Source organism: Bacillus rossius, chromosome 16 (assembly GCF_032445375.1).
Source record: "Bacillus rossius redtenbacheri isolate Brsri chromosome 16, Brsri_v3, whole genome shotgun sequence".
Classification (NCBI taxonomy): Eukaryota; Metazoa; Arthropoda; class Insecta; order Phasmatodea; family Bacillidae; genus Bacillus; species Bacillus rossius.
Window position 1 is genome coordinate 5,461,940 of NC_086343.1, and position 18,821 is coordinate 5,480,760.

General features: G+C 38.4%; 1 protein-coding gene across 4 annotated transcripts in view; it reads right to left on the minus strand.

Moving 5' to 3' along the window:
• LOC134540175 (sodium/potassium/calcium exchanger Nckx30C) overlaps positions 1 to 18,821 on the minus strand; it is a 178,432-nt gene that overhangs the window by 140,629 nt on the left and 18,982 nt on the right. For 2 of the 4 annotated variants that reach the window (XM_063382733.1, XM_063382731.1), the window contains exon 2: positions 1,544 to 1,567. The exons of the other annotated variants lie outside the window; for them this stretch is intronic. In XM_063382733.1, the coding sequence (XP_063238803.1) occupies positions 1,544 to 1,567 (24 nt within the window). The remainder of the gene's footprint in view (positions 1 to 1,543; positions 1,568 to 18,821) is intronic. 4 annotated transcript variants of the gene reach the window in all.

Here is an 18,821-nt window from a genome sequence, read left to right on the forward strand (position 1 = left end):
TATGTATTAACAAACGTACATTGAGTTCTTAAAGAGTACTTACCAACCTCATTATTGGCACGTACTAAAATAAACATAATTTCCTTACATTTTCTGTCCCATTATGACGATCTATGTGACCCTTTGCTATTTTCATTTATAAACGTTGGACCATTGATGTGGTGCATTTTGCTAGAAAACGTTTAGTGGCATGAAATATATTCTGTAAAATACCTTTCCTCAGCCAATTTTTTATGGACTGTTCGCAATACCAGAACATGTGAGGCTGGTAAGGACACGCATGTGCGAATAGTGGACTATGGAATCCTTAGCAACGTTCAAGGCTCATTACAATAATCTTCGAGACAAATGAAGGAAGTTGGCGTGACATTCATACATTAAATTTCCCTTGATGAATTTACTTAACGTAGCACTTGATTATTAAATGCTGTCAACAAAACGTAAACAACTATTGATTCTAAAAAACTTTTTTTGGTCAAAGAATTATTTGGCAGCATTATATTAGCGTCGTTTCTGTGGCAATATTGTTTTGGCCTAAACATCAACGTCGCCAATGGTTAGGTTTGTCAACATACTGCCAAAGAGGGGAGAAAATGTAATAAGTATTAAGATAGATTTATTTTTATACGTGTGTAATTTCATACGAGAGTTTTTTTACACTATATGATAGTTCTCAACTATTCTTAAAACTGTAATAACTCAACAAAGCGCAGTGGCAAGAATTGGATTCGCATTCTAGAATTGCCGGGTTCTAATCCCGGCTAGCGCATCTTAATTGATGTTGTCTACAAATAGAGATCGTAGGCTTTCGCGACGATTGTCTGAGCTTGGCTTCTGGGTTGTAGCCGCGTCCAAGGCGAATATATCACCGACGTTTCGGTCGACATTGCATTCGCCATCATCAGGGTAGAGTTACATACAAGTTCTTCTGTCTTTAATAATCTCGCCTGAGAGGAGTGTTTCCCCATTGGCTGCAGCTGTGGGCCAATCACAGCCTTCCTTTCGTCTAGTTGGCCTGTTGGTTTGGCCAATCAGAGCTGGGCGACCTGTCTGGTCCCTAATTATTTCAGCGAAATCCTTTTCAAGAACCGCCATAAATTGTGGCTGTGGTTGCAGAACATTTTTCAAGTAAACATTATGCAGATACTTATGGTCAAATATTAAATACTTAACTATTAATTAAATTATAATTGTAATTATTTAATTAAAAGTAGTCCACATATTTGACTGCACACACAAAGCTTTGAGGGTAGGTGCGTCATGCATTGTTTGCTACGTCTAACAAAACACGTCACATTTTATCCACCGGTTTACATTCCCATTTCTGTGACATGCAACTCAGTGTGAACAACATTCCCTGAACACATCCAGTCAAAACAAAATGCCTCTCCACTGACGCAACCACCTATTGTACACGATGCCACATTCCATAGAAGAAAGTGAAAATAAGAGAGACAGAGAGAGAAAGAAAAGAGATGCGATGGAGGAGAAGACAGAGAGAGAGAGAGATAGAACGTAAAAGGAAGGAACACTCGGCACTCACCAGGGTCAGTGCTGCTGTCTGGTGCTGGAAAACGGAAACACAGGAGGTTACGGTCTTGTACCCTGGGTGTCACTCAAGAGGGTTTGGCGTGACGGGTGGAGCCGAGACGAGCCGAATGATTTTTTAAAATATATTTTTTCTTAAAATAACTGAAAAATAAGTGTCTCGCATAGTTCGCTCGAGTCTATCCGAGCTTATCTGAGATTGTCCGAGTTTATTCGGGTTTATCCGAGTTCACCCGAGTTTATCCGAGATTGTCCGAGTTTATCCGAAATTATCCGAGTTTATTCGGGTCTATCCGAGTTCACCTTAGTTTATCCGAGTTGATTTGAGTTTGTTCGGGTCTATCCGAGTTTATCCGAGGTTGTCCGAGTTTATCCGGGATTGTCCGAGTTTATCTGAAATTGTCCGAGTTTTTTCGGATCTGTCCGGGTTCACCCGAGTTCACCCGAGTTTATCCGAGTTCATCCGATATTTACGAGTTCGGAAACTCCGCAAACACGGCCTGGTTTGTACCCGGTCAGATTAGTTTATCAGCTCAATAAAAGTAGTTCTGTGTCGAAGGGTCGCTTGCAGATACAAGTAAAGGAATTGTAAGCAAGAGCTTGCATGTTAATCAGACGGAAAAATGCCTTATTTTGCCGCAAGTCACGACTGTGCCATCTAACGGGCAATGCGAAAAACTGTTGGCCGCTGAGGTACCTTTCGTTTTTAAACGTCACAGTAAAATTCGGCGCGTAACAATTTCCTCAGTGACAACTGTGTGATGAATTCACACGCGTCGCTGGGAACACGTCATTGTTTTTTTTTTTTCATCTGTCGAAGAGATATTGAATGCAAATATCAAGTAGAACTTCAAAAATTTTTTTTCAAATCGAAAGTGAACCAACTATAATTGTAATTTAGATGTTTCCGAAGCATTTAAAACTTTTTTACAGCATTTTCTACGCAAATGTCCAGTGTAACGGAGTAGGTACACCTGAATTATCGTGCCGCACGTACCGAAAATTATGAAAACTTTACCCCGGTTGTGTCCAGAATCCACCGTTCGCATTGTATTTCATTTTGAATTTCCGCTATGTATAAAACATGTGTGCGTATCAGTTACACTTCAACGTCTGTTAATAGTTTCAAATAACATATTGTTCCTTTTTTAATTAATATTTACCAAAATTTAAAAATTTAAAAAGTTGTGACTGGTTCAAGTTTATCATTAACATATATATAAAATGCATTAAAAAGTTTAAAAAAAAAAAAACATGTTTGTCACCGCCATAGACAGAAGTTTCCTTTCCTTTGGGAATATATATTTTTAGGGGAAAAAAGTTTCATTGATCATGCGAGACGTCATGTTATTAGATTTCGTATGAATGACTTTCGTAACGTTTTGGTAACTTGGAAAATATTTTTCGGCCGCTCGTGCAAGGGTTAAGTGTTCTTGCGTCTTGCGCTCGGCTCCACGCCTCACATAAGCATAGCACAGAGAAGAGAGACAGTTGTTTACAGCTTCGAGAACAGATCGAGACGTCGCACGGAGACCGCAGCCTTGCTTGCGTCCCCCGTGGCGAAGGACACGGCACAGGCATAGCATAGCACAGCACAGCACACCGTGGCAGTCGGACATGGTCTCTCGTCATTGGCCCGTCTCACGCTTAGGTTGCAGCACTGTTGCCAGATTTATACCACCCGGCTTGATAACATTACAAATATTATAGCAGCAAAGAGTAGACTGCGACCACTGTTGCCAGATTTATACCACCCGGCTTGATAACATTACAAATATTCTTTTGTATGCCGTCTTTATTTTTAACCTGTTTAAATTTTACTATTTGTTGATTATTCTTAGAACATACATTATGTATAGAGACCGGAAAAATTCGCGGGTTGATTTCGTGTCATGCTAAAATTCAAATAGTTATTATACCTCAGTGCTGCCTCTGCTATTGGCTCACAACTCACCTGGACGAATTTGGGCCAATGAGGAACACTCAACCGAAGCTGTATCGAATCACAGGCCGCTACGTTGGGACACCTTCACAAAACAGCAGCGAATTTTTCCGGTCCCTAATTATGTAGTGTCTATTTACAGTATCATTACAGGTGTGTTCACTCTGACAAAAAAAAATCTCAATGAAAAAATAATATTACATTACAGGAGAATCTATTTGTAGCAATCGGTAATTATTAATATCAAGACATTCCGTTAAATATTAAATTATACAAAAAAATTGTTGACGAAAAAAAAAGTTGAAACCAAGATGGCGTCTTTCGATTACAACTCCTTAGAAATAAAAGAGTATTATTAGGTGATACTCGTGATGAAATACAACAGGAAATTATATTTCCAAAATTCTTAAGGGAAATTTTACCGTACAAAATAAAATGTTTCAGATATATCTAAAAAAAATTTTCACTGCGTTACAAAGTTGGGTCTAGAACCTTTGTGCTCTATGGTGCGTGGCGAGTATCTGGCAACAGAGCACACCGAAACAAGGACAGAAATAATAGTAGAAATCTTTAATTGTAAAGAGATAGAGAGAAAATGCCCATTTAAATGAGCACTGCAACCTAAGAATGAGACGTGTGCTATGCACACAAGACAGACAGACACACACACAAATAAATACTTAAGTCAGCTCATTTAGCCGGATTCCAGATCACAGTAACTAACACGTATAGACACACTTGCACAGCTCATGCAATCATGATCAAGCAGGTCACATGAGCGGTTATCACTTCGTTCAACTTTATACCATGCACATTCGTCCGTAACTGTGTGAAGATCACCACAACTGACGATCAAAGTTACTTAAAAAATGTATCACATGTATATGAATATTTTAATACTAGAATCCTAATGTGTCCATCTAGCCTCCTGTGTGTGTATGTATGTATATATATATATATATATATATATATATATATATATATATATATATATTGGTATGCTAGTTTGAAAAGTGGAGTGTAAAAATATATATTTTTTTAAATGTTATAAAATATAATCTTGTCTTAGTGTCTAAGTGTAAAGCTATTTATTTAAATATTGTGCAAATCAAAGTTATTTCTGGAATATATTAAATTATTGAAAACATATTTGACAAAAAATATATATATATATATTAAGTGCATCTGTGCTGTTTAGCGATTATTTTAGCAGATAGAAATTAAGTGGCTACAAAAGAAGAATATAATATAAAAATTCAAATGGTCGTAGCTACGAAAAAGCAAACCTGCCAGAAATACTTTCGGGCGTACAAACATATATTTTAAACATAAAAGACAAAAATACCAACGTTGTTTTAATAAAATGTCAAACTTCAAAGATATAAGCATATTTAAAGTAATAAAAACAGAGGTTTTAGAAAGGGCATAAGTACAAAATTCAAAATATCAAAAGATTTTCAGTGACGAAAACTTGGATTTCCAAATAAGAAAATTTTTTCACGGTTTTTATGGTTAGAACTAAACTTTATGAGATAAAAGACTTTTTAGTTATTATAAGCATAGCTATTCGTAAGGCGCCTTAAGGCGTCAATTGAAAATTATGATTCTAACAATCCCTTTAATTTAATAACTAAGGCGTGTTCCACTTATGTAGCAGTATTGCAAATGTTTATTGTTTTCCGTATTCTATTTTATACACATCTATATGAAGTAGACTAATATTCGTAATTCATTATTCTCTTGTCTCCAAAGTATACATATCTCTTTGTAGTTACAGTCAGTGAGTCGGGAAGCCTTCATTTCACAGACGAGAGAGACACATCCGAAGTTCCCCGAAGTTCATGCTCGCTTTTTTTTTTCGTTCTATCTCATTGTATAAAACGGTGTGGCATTAAATTTTGCGGTCGATTAGGATAAGTTATCTACATTATAAATACTTTAAAACATTATGGATGGTTGGTTATATTAGGTAAATATAGAAACATTAAAAATACTGTAAAATTATTTTATGGTTGCTTAGCAAATAACTTTTTTTTATGTAGCTATCCAGGGCTAGGAAACCGTTTGCATGATTTCACAGTATCTTTAATGTAACTATCCTAACCAAATCAACCGTCCACAATGTTTTAAAGTCTTTATAATGTAGCTAACCTAATTGACCATTAGTTATCATGAGTTACAATGAACAAAAAAAACCGAAGGTGCACGATCGGGCTTTTGGTTCTCTCGTCTGTGAAATGAAGGCTTCCCCAGTGAGTCAGTTTTTTTATGGCGTGAGTAATATTTATTGATAATCAATAATTATTAGAAAATTATTTTTCTTTTTCTCTCTCTCGCTCTGCCATTTTACCCCTTTCGATATACTTGCGAGTCGAGGTTCGAATTGCCAAAGAAGTTTCACTTGTTTCACGTCTGCGTCACCGGTTAAAAGTCATGCACTGTGTTCCGTGATTGGACCGCATGTTATCTGGACACGCCCCTCCGCGACCGTGAGCCAACGACGGCCCAGCCAGGAGAAAAATAAAACGTATCAGGAAGTGCCGATTGACGAGAGTAAAAAAAGATTTCATTCGGAAATCAGCCGGTGGAAATCCAAACGTTGGTAGAGTAAAACACGGGTCGTTACCAAAACGCCGAAATACCACAACGCCGAACGTACAATAACGCCGAATGCCAAATTGACCGCAAAGCCGACAGCTAGAAAACTGCTGTGTACCACAACGCCGAAATATAGTAACGCCGAAAAATGTTGCTGCAGGGAGGGGGGTAAACAGTAGCAAAATTAAAAACAACTGAATGAATTTGTGTGTGTTTCTTAAATGTATCTTAACGCCGAAATACCACAACCTAACCTAACCTAGGCTATCCTAACCTAACCTAACCTAACCTAACCTTTCCTAACATTTGTGGCAGTCCTGCAATGACTTTTTTCGGCGTTAATGTATTTCGGCGTTGTGGTAATTCGGCTTTGTGGTACACAGCAGTTTTCTAGCTGTCGGCGTTGTAGTCAATTTGGCATTCGGCGTTATTGTACGTTCGGCGTTGTGGTATTTCGGCGTTTTGGTGCGTCCCCGAGTAGAACACAAGGCTTTGCATTTGAATGCGACGCCGGTCGAAACACGCGGAAATTTCCGGGTCTCTACACGTGACACGCGTAGAGTCTATATTGGCGGGGTTGGCTGTGCAGGCACGTGTCTCCGTTGTTGCGAAATGAACGGCATTGTTTTGACAACGCGCGGAACATCCCCGTCATTTTGCGAGGGGTGTTGTTGGGGGGGGGGAGGGGGTTCTGAGATCCTTCGAGTAGACGGCAGACGGAGATTAGCGAAGGATGCCAAAGCCAGGACGAGAGTCCTTGCTCGCGAGCTTTGGCGCAAGAGTGGCTCAAGCGACGTTCTACCCTTCGCAAATGACGGGCAGGAGAAAATAACAAGACTGAAGTTAAAAAATAGGGTATGTTGCATGTTAGAGTTCGGTATTTTTTTTTTTGTAAATGAAACAAATATTCATGTGAAATTACAGATATTTGTACATTTACATGAAAAAACAACTGTAGCACTACAACACTCTACCTTCGATAGTTAAAGTTATTTGTAAACCCCGTTCCTGAATAGCTTTCCAGTATTAACTGCACACATTAATAAGCACAATAAAACAAAATAAGGTCAAAATATTAAATATTCAATTATCTTTTCCATGGTTTAAAAATATTGTTTTAATGAAACATCCACGTATTTCATATATGCCATGTGTTGTACAAAGTTACAATATATCTCTTGTAAGATTACAAATAATTTCTTGGCAACTGGTTTCCAAACGAATCTTTTTTCTTAAGTAAAGAAAATGTTTTTTCTGTGCGTACGAGAATCGTGTTCTACCGGTGACCTAAATCGGATGCAAATTAAAAAAAAAAGTGACTTTTGTTTATCCTGAATCATTCACTATGTCATATATGCAATGTGTTGTACACAGTTACAATATATTTCTTGTAATGTTACAAACAATTTCTTGGCATCTGGTTTCCAAAGGAATCTTTTTTTTAAAAGTACATAAAATGTTTTTTTCTGAGCACGAGAATCATGTTCTACCGGTGACCTTAATTGGATGCAAATGTAAAAAAAATAAGAAAATAAGCGACTTTATTTTATCCTAATTAGTTAAAAAGCAAAGCTATTAATATTACCCATTTCCAGTGGGCATTAAAACAGCTAATTTTTTAAACTTATGTATCACAGTTTTTGATTTGGACTTTATTTGGTCAGGGACAAACATGTATAAAAACACACACGAATAGCCAGTGTCCTCGCTGATTTTAATTCCGATACTTTGTTTCGGGCGCAACCCGCGATAACAGCCTCGTTTGCGCGCGCTGCGGGGAACGATTACTCGGGCAGAGGGGGCTAAAAAAATTTTTTTTTAAAAATGAAACATGAAAAATGAATTTGGGAATTGTTCGTGACCGAAGCTCGGCCGCCGCTGGTCTCATTAGACCGCAGGATTCCGGGCTGATTTTTTTTTGAAAAGTTCTTTTTTTTTTCCTTGTTCTAATTACTGGCCGCAATGGAATTTCTTTTTTTTTTCTTTTTTTTTTTTTTCAAACGGTGAAACGGCTAGTTTTTGGACGCAGTCCCGGTTTGTTTTCTAGGTCACCGCTTGTTTCTCGTCCTACGGAACTACTCGCAACCCTGCGTTAACTCGGCGTTGGCAACACTGATTCCACACACATTCTGAGTCCCGCACACCAGTACCAATCGCCACAATTTGTTTTGTTTTTTTCTCCCTCTCTCTCTCGCCACCAAACAATACCGTGTTTTTTTTGTTGTTTTTTTCAAACGACGAGTGTTTGTCGTGATGCTTCGAACTGAGTGGTTCGCCAGGTTTTTTTTTTGTTTCGGAGCTGAAAACCCTTGTTCGAATCATTTAAACCGAAACAAATGGGCATCGGACCAGGTTGCGCCACGGTAAAACACCACTGTCTTTTCAGTGACACTTGCATTTGGAATTATTAATTCAAATGTTTTTTTTTACATAGGCCGTTTCCTGTTACACTTTGATTTATTGATAGATCTTGGTAACGGATAAAAAAAAATTCGTTGTCAGTAAAGTCGGTTTATGGACGATAGTTTAACGTGACGTCATAACAAAACATTGATGAAATGATTGCATACTTTTATAAATAAAATTGAATCATTTTTATTTAATTAACACTATTTTGTATGGATACAATGAAGGAGTAAAATGAAATCTACAATTTAATTATTAAATTTACTTTTATTTGAACTCATTAAACCAATATGTTTATTACTTTAACGAACAGATTATTTTAACTATAACTTTTATACATGTTTTCTATTTAAATTCTTCCAATCTGTGTTATTCTGTTAAGGATAGGACGATGATAGGAAAAGTAGGAAACGAATGGGAGTGTTTCAAGTTTAATGTGCCTCGAAAAAGTCAAATCGATGGTAGATAGATGCGGCGCAAGCGTACAATGAGAGTAACTGGACACAACGTAACGGGACACCGCGTAACGGGACACAGTGTAACGGGACAATGTGCGTTACAGAACACTTTTTCGTGCGTGCAGCCAGCGTTCATCGATTTATTAGACGTTTTCACGTCAAAATTTTTAACCGATAACACCAAGAAAACAAGCCAAAACAGACTATGCTAACATTTAAATACAAATACATAGGCTGCATACAAAATTAACTTCACTCACTGCTACTACAGCATGTGGGTGATGCTAACTCACAAGATTTTACCCATCCAAAAAAAGAGTCCAACACACCCATGATATAGTCGAGTATATACAGTGTATTAGTGTATATATGCGTATACATGTACACAGGCCGCTGCGATTCGCCAGTCTGGCGCAACACGTCACTAGCATGTCGGTGACGCGAACCCGTAAGTTTTGCCCCTACCAAAAAATCGCTCAACGCGGCTAAAGAAGTTTTCACTTCAAAAAATGGTATAAATAGTTCAATAATGTTCGCAGACTTTCACGGCCCATTGTCTGAAGTAGCTTGGCTTCTGGGTTATAGCCGCGTCTTTGGCGGATAATTCACCGACGTTTCGGTCGAAATTGCAGTCGCCATACTGCAGAATAACTTGTAATAACCTCAGTAGGTAAACTGCTCCCTGATGATGATGGCGACTGCAATGTCGACCGAAACGTCGGTGAATTATTCGACGAGGACACTGCTATTAAAAACCAGAAGCCAAGCTACTTCATAAATAGTTCAAATGGAAAAAATTGGTTGTCTGTAAAGTTGGTTTACGGACGATAGTTTAACGTGACAACGTCATAACAAAACATTGATGAAATGATTGCATACTTTATGAATAAAATTGAATCATTTTTATTTTAATAATAAATACTTGAAATTATACTAGTAATCAGATTTTTTAAATGCAAGAATAATTAACCTTTATTGCCGAAATTGTTGTTGTAATAAGCAATGAAAACCACATTAACTTTTCACTTCACTTCATAAACAGTCGTCGAAACAGTTCACGTGTAGATGACTTGTAAATGATTTTTAAAACTGGCGTTTAGCTACTAAAAAGTTTAGATATAATTATGAACATGTTTTCATATAAATAAACTGTAATCAAAAATCTATCATCAATTATATGAATCACCATAATTTTTTAGTCAATTTTAACATAACCTATTATTACTGCACTCGCCGACAGCGTAACGGAACAATGAGCGTAACGGGACACAGCGTAACGGAACAATGTGCGTAACGGGACACTTTTTCTTTCGTGCAGCCGGCGTTCATCGATTTATTAGACGTTGCCACGTCAAAAAAAAAGAATCCACGATGGCGGTGCCTAATCTCCGTTAAACCCAGAAGCTGTGCAGCGAGGCGTGGCCAGATGTTTGCGAATCCAAACAAAAATGGCCGGGCCTGACTCCCCCGCCTCTTTAATGGCGTGCCTCGCCTCGGGCGCCCGGCTCTCCGGCCGGGAGATAAGGGAGTGTCCTACCCTCCACCACCACCCACCAGGGGGAGCGACAGACGGCTATCGTCTCCGGGCCCTTGTGTCCCCGCGGTCACGCGACCTGCTCGTTACCACTTCCCCCCCCCCCAACTCCTTTACCATTCGAGCACCCGCGACCGTCGACCTGTCCTTAAGGGTGCGCGTCCCCTTCCAGGTCATTGTGTTATTCATTACGTGTTTAACACTGCCTTTTTGAGTGGCCAAACTTTAAAAAAAAAAAAATGAAAATACGTTTAACCCTGACTTTTTGAGTAACCAAAAATTAAAAAAATAAATAAAAAATAAATAAAAATACGTTTAACACCGACTTTTTGAGTGGCCAAAATTTAAGAAAATCCGTATAACACTGACTTTCTGAGTGGCCAAACTTTAAAAAAAAAAAAGTTTAACACTGACTTTTTGAGTGGCCAAAATTTAAATTTTTTTAAAAAAATACGTTTAACACTGACTTTTTGAGTGTCCAAACTTTAAAAAAAAAATTAAATTTTAAAAATACGTATAACACTGACTTTTTGAGTGGCCAAACTTTAAAAAAAAAATTAAAATTACTTATAACACTGACTTTTTGAATGTCCAAACTTTTAAAAAATATTTTTAAAAATACGTATAATACTGACTTTTTATAGTTTATACTTTTCGCATTATTAGCTGGCAAAGTTGGATTTTTTTCAGAATGGATAAGGTAAATCAAACGGAATAATTTTGTTGTTGTTTGTTTTAAAAGGTAATGTTGGTGGCTACTGCGTGATATGGTTTAAAATTCCTCCAGGAAAGTAATTTAATTATTTTTAGCTTTTTGAAATCATACAATTTCTGATGATTTAAAAAGGCCAGGTAAAATTGAATATATTTTTTTTCTGAAAGAAAATTAAACCGTTATCACATAGCATGCCAGTAACATTGACTTAAAATAAGAAGTTCCTGTTTTAATATTCTATTTCGTTATCCTTATCCGTACTGCACAAAAACGTTCTCAATGCAACTTTGCCAGCTAATTATGCAAAAAGTATGCGATGTATATATATATATATATATATATATTATTTTCCATTTTGTATAAGATCAGCCACTCAAACAGTCTGCAATTTTAACAGCGTGGAACGTAAATATAAAATAATGAAATGGAACGGGACATATGCCTTAAGGCCGGAATTACAATGGTCCATCGTCTATGTCCGTCAATCACGTGACCTGCAGCCAATAAGATGGCCAGAAAATTTTCACCCGTCCATCCTTCAAAAGTTTGGCAACTTCGTATCCTCTTGACGGACGGACAGGTGAAATTACAACCTCCGAATGTCAGCTATGTTTTTGTTTGATTGTTAAGCTGCTTTCGAAATTATTATTTTTTAACTTACGTTTCAAAACATTTCAAAAGCGTTTTTTTTTTTTCAAACAAAAATTGTCCGAGTCACAGAAGTGAACTAATTACGCATGGTAACTCTGAAAATGTGAAAAATAAATCACAGAGTTGAAAAAAAACAAAAAAACAATTCAGTTTAATCAGTTATAAGTGCTTAGCTTACATGATTGTTTAACTACTATGATTACATAAGATAATTTTTTTTCTTCCGAAGTTTAAGTTTTCTCAACAGTTGTCAGCATTGAAATAGAAAAAAATATTATGACGGACGGAGTTCGTAAATCGTTGGGCGGCTGACGGACGAACGGATACGAACGGATGGGCGACGGACGGACGCGACGGGCTATTGTAACTCAGGCTTAACACATACAAGTTGAATACATAATAGTTCCTTAATTTTTTTTACCGGGAGGGTAGTTTAGGTAAGGTTAGGTTATCGTAACTAAAATGAAAAGTTGGTTAGGTTAGGTAAGCGTTATTTAAAACATTCCAATATATTCCATACGGTGTATATCCACGAGCGATCGGAAAACTTCGGTCAACTTCGGAACTGTTCGGGCGTGGCTCTCATCCCTGTGAACAGTAGTCTTCCCTTCGGCTCGTGGCTATAGTAGAAATGTAATCGCGCATGGGATTTTCAACCCTGTTAAAATTTTTCCGTCGTGTGATGCGCGCGCGCTTGATTTCAATTCCGTCGCATACTAAAAAATTTCACCTACAACGCGCGTGAGTATTAAGTTCAAAAATATTTCCAGTGTAGGTTGGATACAGCGGTTTCCCAAACGGTGGGTCGCGACCCACCAGCGGGGTCGCGGAAGGGTTACATGTGGGTCGCGACTCGATCCCAAAACTATCAGAAAAACCATCGAATAAACAAACCATCAGAGAAGATAAGAAAAATCGAAACAAATCGAATTGTTTGGAAACACATACCCATTGTTAAATAAATAACTGTTTTGCTGTTTTGTCAAACCATTTTTTTTTTCAAATCAGAACACAAATTTTTTTATCAATAATCAATCGGTATTTAAAAAAAAAGCATATATACATACAATATTTGATGGTAAATTATATATACATAAGGAAGGGATACGATACAAAGAATGGTTTTTTACTCCTTCATGGACAGATAGACCGTGGAGGTATTCCTATAAGGAAAGAGGGGTCGCCAGCTGAAAAAGTTTGCGAAGCCGCTGGGTTAGAAGATTACTTCCACTCGCTTCGTCGCGTCCGCCGCGCTGCTATGATTCCAGCTTCACCGAGACGCATGGCCCGGGGGGTGAAGGAGGGGGGGAGGCAGATAGAGATCAGGTACAGGAGTGACCCACATACGAGGCCCGGGAGCTGCCTCCTGGGACTACTTGGAGGGGTCGTTGGGCAGAGGGAGGGAACCATTGGCCCTCGTACATTCCACTTCTTCTCCTTCTGGTCCCCCCACCCCGTACCACCCCTGCTGAAACCCCTTCGAGGTTCCTTCATCGCCGAAACCCCGCAGGGAATCCGCGCTGTCGGATATAACGGTCCAATTTACGGGCTTTCCAAAGGAGAATGCGACCCAAATGCACGAAGAAGGAACTCTTTCTCAGTTCCAGATAGCTGGATCTCCGTAGGAAAACTACGCCGGAATTCGAATTACGAAGTTTTGAGTTCAGTGTATTTATTTATTTTTTGTAACTGGAACCGAAATATTCATGTAAAATTACAGATAATTTGAAAAAATGCACATGTACGTCACAACAAAATAGTATTCGCAGTAAATACTGGGTTAGGATTCTTACCCGGGCATTTATTTATTCTTCGTGTTGTACCCAGTACCTCAAACAGTTTAAGTTTATCTTAAAACGTTCCCTGAATAGCTTTCTAGTATTAACGGTGCACATAATAAGCATAATGAAACTAAACGGTGTCTTATTATTAAACACTCGATTATCATTTCCATGGTTTAAAAATCATATGCTTGAATCAAACAAATATGGAAATATAAAATCATGCGCCAACATTCGTAAGAAATAAACAGTATTATCTTGAAAAACGTATTTAAAATATATAAAAAAAAAACCATAGGCAAGTGTTGTACAAATATAAAATATTCTTAAATATATTTCTTGTATTATTCTAAAATATTTTTCTTGGCAACTGTTTTCCAAAGTATTTTTTTGTAAAAGTATAGAAATTTTTTTTTCTATGTAGAGGACAGGGTAAATACGCACATGGAAGAAAAAAAAATAGACAAATAATTTTTAAAGGATTTGTTAATTCTTCCAGATCTACGACTGGGCAGCTTTTAACCAGCGTTCTACGTAAATTTAAGATGCATATCTCGACCAGCTGGGTTCAGATACCCACACGAAGTCACTTAACGTAGAGAAATATAAAAAATGTAAATTCTCTCAATGGCATATAGCATCATCTAAGGTAGAGATGGCCAATTTCACTCATTTCGAGGACCAGATATCGTTTTTTAAACTTATCCGAGGGCCAGATATTTTTGAAACTTATGCGAGAGCCAGATATCATTTTTGAAACTCATCCGAAGGCCAGATATTTTTGAAACTTAACCGAGAGCCAGATATCATTTTTGAAACTCATCCGAGGGCCAGATATCGTTTTTGAAACTTATCCGAGGGCCAGATATCATTTTTGAAACGTATCCGAAGGCCAGAAACATGTGAATTAATATTACATTTTTTTTACTGTATGCATGTATATATGTTATTTACAATAACTTATAAATAAAATATGTGGAATGTGATGAATTAACAAAATATAAGTCTTTTAAAAATACTTACAAACTTACAAATAAAAAATAAAAAATATAGGTATATCTAAATTAGTTATGTTGAACAATATATAGATAACATGAATATAAATAGTATTCTAAGAATTTCAGTGAGAAACGAAGTGTGATCCGAACATGCGGCGAATAAATTTCTAAAGAACAAAAAATAATAAGCTTACGTGAGATTTGAACTTATCTCCTTAAAAAATACTCTCATTGGCTAGCGCTAGTGTTGACTCAATGACTGGAAGCATTTCTGGAAGGTTTTTGGGAAGGGCCTTTTCTGCTCCTTCGTGGCCCTCTCAGTGTCAGTAATGGAGTCAGAACGTTTTCCTTTCAGCACGACCCATTTTTATGGTCTCCTTTCCGCAAACGAAACTTAATGTTAACGCGTTGTTCGAAATCTACGATTAGAGATACGGCAATTTCGCTAATTTATTTAGTCGCGAGTAAGAACGCGAAAATTCGCACACTCACGCTGTGTTCATGATTGGACCGCAGTTATTCGGAAACGCCCCTCCACGACTGTAAGCCAACGAAGCCCAGCGAATGAGGTAGTGCCAATTAGCAAGGATAAAAATGTTCTCGCTAAGAAACAACCAATGGGAAAGCAAACATGGCCAGACGAATCCGCAAAATTTTTGGGTTCATATCCATTATTAAATAATTCTTTAGACTAAAGTTTCCTTTAAGAAAGATTTCGGAAACAGACACTAGAATTCCAGACCACTAGTAGAAAAGTTACACAATATGCTGCTAGTTAGATAAGTTTATCAAGAACAGCACTACCACAAGTCTTCAAATCAAATGCAGAAGAACGAGATATTATATTTTTGGCCTGGTTACTTACCTCGCGGTTAGATATGAATCCTCCGGTATTCCAATCTGAGCGACCTTCGACGGGAATAGACAAACTTCCCTTGCCTGCCGTTCTTGTTTCATTTTTACTTTCCTGTCGCGTGCTTCATCTGGGTCGCTAATGGCCCCGTGGGAAACAAGCCGACTTGAAACATCTGTCGCGACCATGGGGAGAAGTTGGGGTAGACTGATTTTCGTCTCCTGCCCATGCAACCAGCGTGCCTCACGGAATTTTTTCCGTTTGAAGTCCCGTCTACAACAGTCCGTGCGTGTCCTTACACTAATGTCAATGGCATCACATTCTCGTGCGGAAATCTGCCCTGCCTACAACTGTGATGCCCGATGTTCTGATTTATGAAGCAGTCACCAGAGCGCATTAAATATACAGCGGGAAAATAAGTATTGTTTTCATGCATTAATAATGCACTAAACAAAATTTCTTCATGGTCTTTTTGGCCACACCGCTCATTGCTTTTAGAACGGGAATGGAAAATCGCACATTTGACTGTTTATAAATAAATAGTAAATAAATATATATGTGTCTGTTGGTACGTTTTGACATATATACGGCGTTTGGTAGGAGTGATTCGCGAAATGTGTAACTGACGGTGCTGCCATCTGTGACGGATGACGCGAACCAAAGTTCACAAAGCCAAAGGGAAACTTTATAGTATGAACTGCTTAATCCAGGGTTTAGTATTATTATTATTTTCGAGTCTTTTGTCTTTTTTTTTATTGGAGCTGTTCCATTACGTGGTTTAACATTTCCATCTGCAAATCGGACGATTCGATAGTCGACGTGAGCTGCTCCGGCAGCGAAATCTAGCGGCGGTTCCGGAAACTACGTGTGATTCCGTGACAAGAAGTGTAGTTGAAAACACAAATTTTCAGCATGGGACGACATGAATTTTCTCATTACCGAGGTTAGACGTTAAACATCTCTGGCAAACCAGTTAAAGACTGGATCGCTTTTTTGACGTGTAGACACCTTAGCTCAAGATATTCGGCGATCGGTAGGAGTAATTTCGAGAATGTAACTAGTCGATCGAACGGAAATGAGTAACCACAAGATGGCGGACCCACGTGTGCCAATATAAACCCGCATATAAACACTTTCGCAACCATTAGGGGGCATCCCAAAAGTATTGGTGTGAGAAAATGAAACTTTGTGGTAGTGAAACTACTCTGGAATATATATAGTAAACTAAAATAGTCATACTAAAATGTAATCACAAGTATTGTAAAACAAAAATTAAGAAAACCAGCATTACAATGATTACACTACATATTCTCCTTTTCTCACCAATGGGGTCGGTAGCACAGCGAAAGAGCGGGTGTTTGTAAAAGCTTAATTGTGAATTTTCGACGTGGTTGAAATTTCGTCACTGGGAAACTTACTCATCGCTTTTTAAATAACAATATAATAATTATACAAACTTAATGTTCAATCAACTCAATAAGGTTAAGATTTGATTGCAGGAAAAATTTAGACATTTCAGTCGTTTAAGCAAAACCAAATATACAAACATATACTTAGTGTTATAATATAAGTTTTCACGTTAATATTTTAGTAATATCATTAAAGTATAACTTCAATGTGTGCGGATACTTTATAATATTAACCGTTTAGCGAATTTTAACAAGATGGGCAGTATTTTAATAAAATTATTTGTCAAATATCAGGTCCAACACCGGTTTTTATGATTTTTTTTTTTAAAAAAAAGCTTTCATCGGATCAGATTACAGTAGTTTAAAATTCCGGTCTGTTTCGTGCTGCTATCTGTGCATGATTGGTTTAGGATTCAGGCGGCGAATTCTAGCGGCGGGCGCAGGAAGTAACTGCGTGATTCGAGTCTAGAAAATTTTGGTACTTGAAAAGGCGGGATGTTTTTAGTTATCGGTGAATTATACACGCTCGACATTTATTTTAACGAATGCGTGCGAGTTTTCACGCAGTGGGTGCATCTGCGACGTGATGTGAGGTCAGATGCTGCACGTGATTGGCCGAGCGCTGGAAGACCCGCCCCCCCCCCCTGGCCCAGAAGGCCGGGGAATGCGGTCAAGGATCGCGGCTGGAGCCAGGAATGTCCGTGGATTCCCGCCGGCGCGGGGAGATAACTCGCAGTCCGGCCGCGTGATGGCGTGCGTGACGCATCTTTGTCTCCCTGCCCCCCCCTCCCCCACCCACTCACCACGTGGCGAGGGATGCGCGAGGCGGAATTCGGCAACTAAAAAAAGGGGCTGTGCGGTTTTTGAAACGCCGACACCGAAAAAAAAAATATAAGTTTAAAACACAAGGAAAACATATAAATATCTTAAAAAATAATAACGTAAATAAAAAGAATTTGGTGCGTGTACTTACGTACGCGCGTTATGTAAACAAAATAAATTTCATTTTAGCATGTGCCAATTATTAACAGAACTAAAATCGTTGAAGGACTGAAGTTATATTAGTAAATCAATCAAAAATAAATAAATATTTTTAAATAAATACTCATTCAATATTAATATAAACACATGTATGATATTAATCATTTAATTTAGTAAAATAATCGAGAGAAAAATATTTCTTGAATTGATAACGAAAATCAATAAGTATGCTGAATGTTTATTATAATTTATTATTATTATAAATAATACAGGAGGGGGGAGAATGTGGATTCGAAGATAGGAAACATGGGGATAGTGTATCTGGTTTGTCTGTTTCCGCGTCGAAACGTCTAGGAAACTTGTAATGTGCCGTGCAGTGCTGGAGAGGATCTAGTGGCGGTGGAGTAATTGCGAAGCGGATGTCGTCCGCAGGAAGCGCGGCAACACCGCACATTCGATATCCGCGCGCGTCGATTGTTTCCCCCCGGGGGGCGGAGACTTCCGCCAGGCGTCACGCTCTTGGCCCCCGGCTGTCACGCCACTCCCGAGCCCGGCTGCTGTATGGCCTGTGGAGAAGGGAGGGGGGGTTGGATAACCGACTACGCGCACAGAATACTACCTTTGAATATATATATACTGTATAGAAGTCGCGAGTGGATAGGATTTACTCTACGTTTTTCAGAAGCGCATGATGAACAGCTTGGGAACTTCACTGCTGCAGTGCGCTGCTGTAACGCCCTGTATCGTCTTAGTTGTTATTTACACGTTAGAGCGCAGCACTGTCGCCGGCTGTCATTCCCCCCGCACCCCCTCTTCCATCATTCACTGCAGCTCAAGGTCGTTCAACGGGGAGGGGGAAGGGGTGTTTGAAGAGTTCGACACTTGTCCGCTAGGGACCACCACAAGTCGATGCCCTAGAGATGGTGGCGATTGCGGCGGTGAATTAA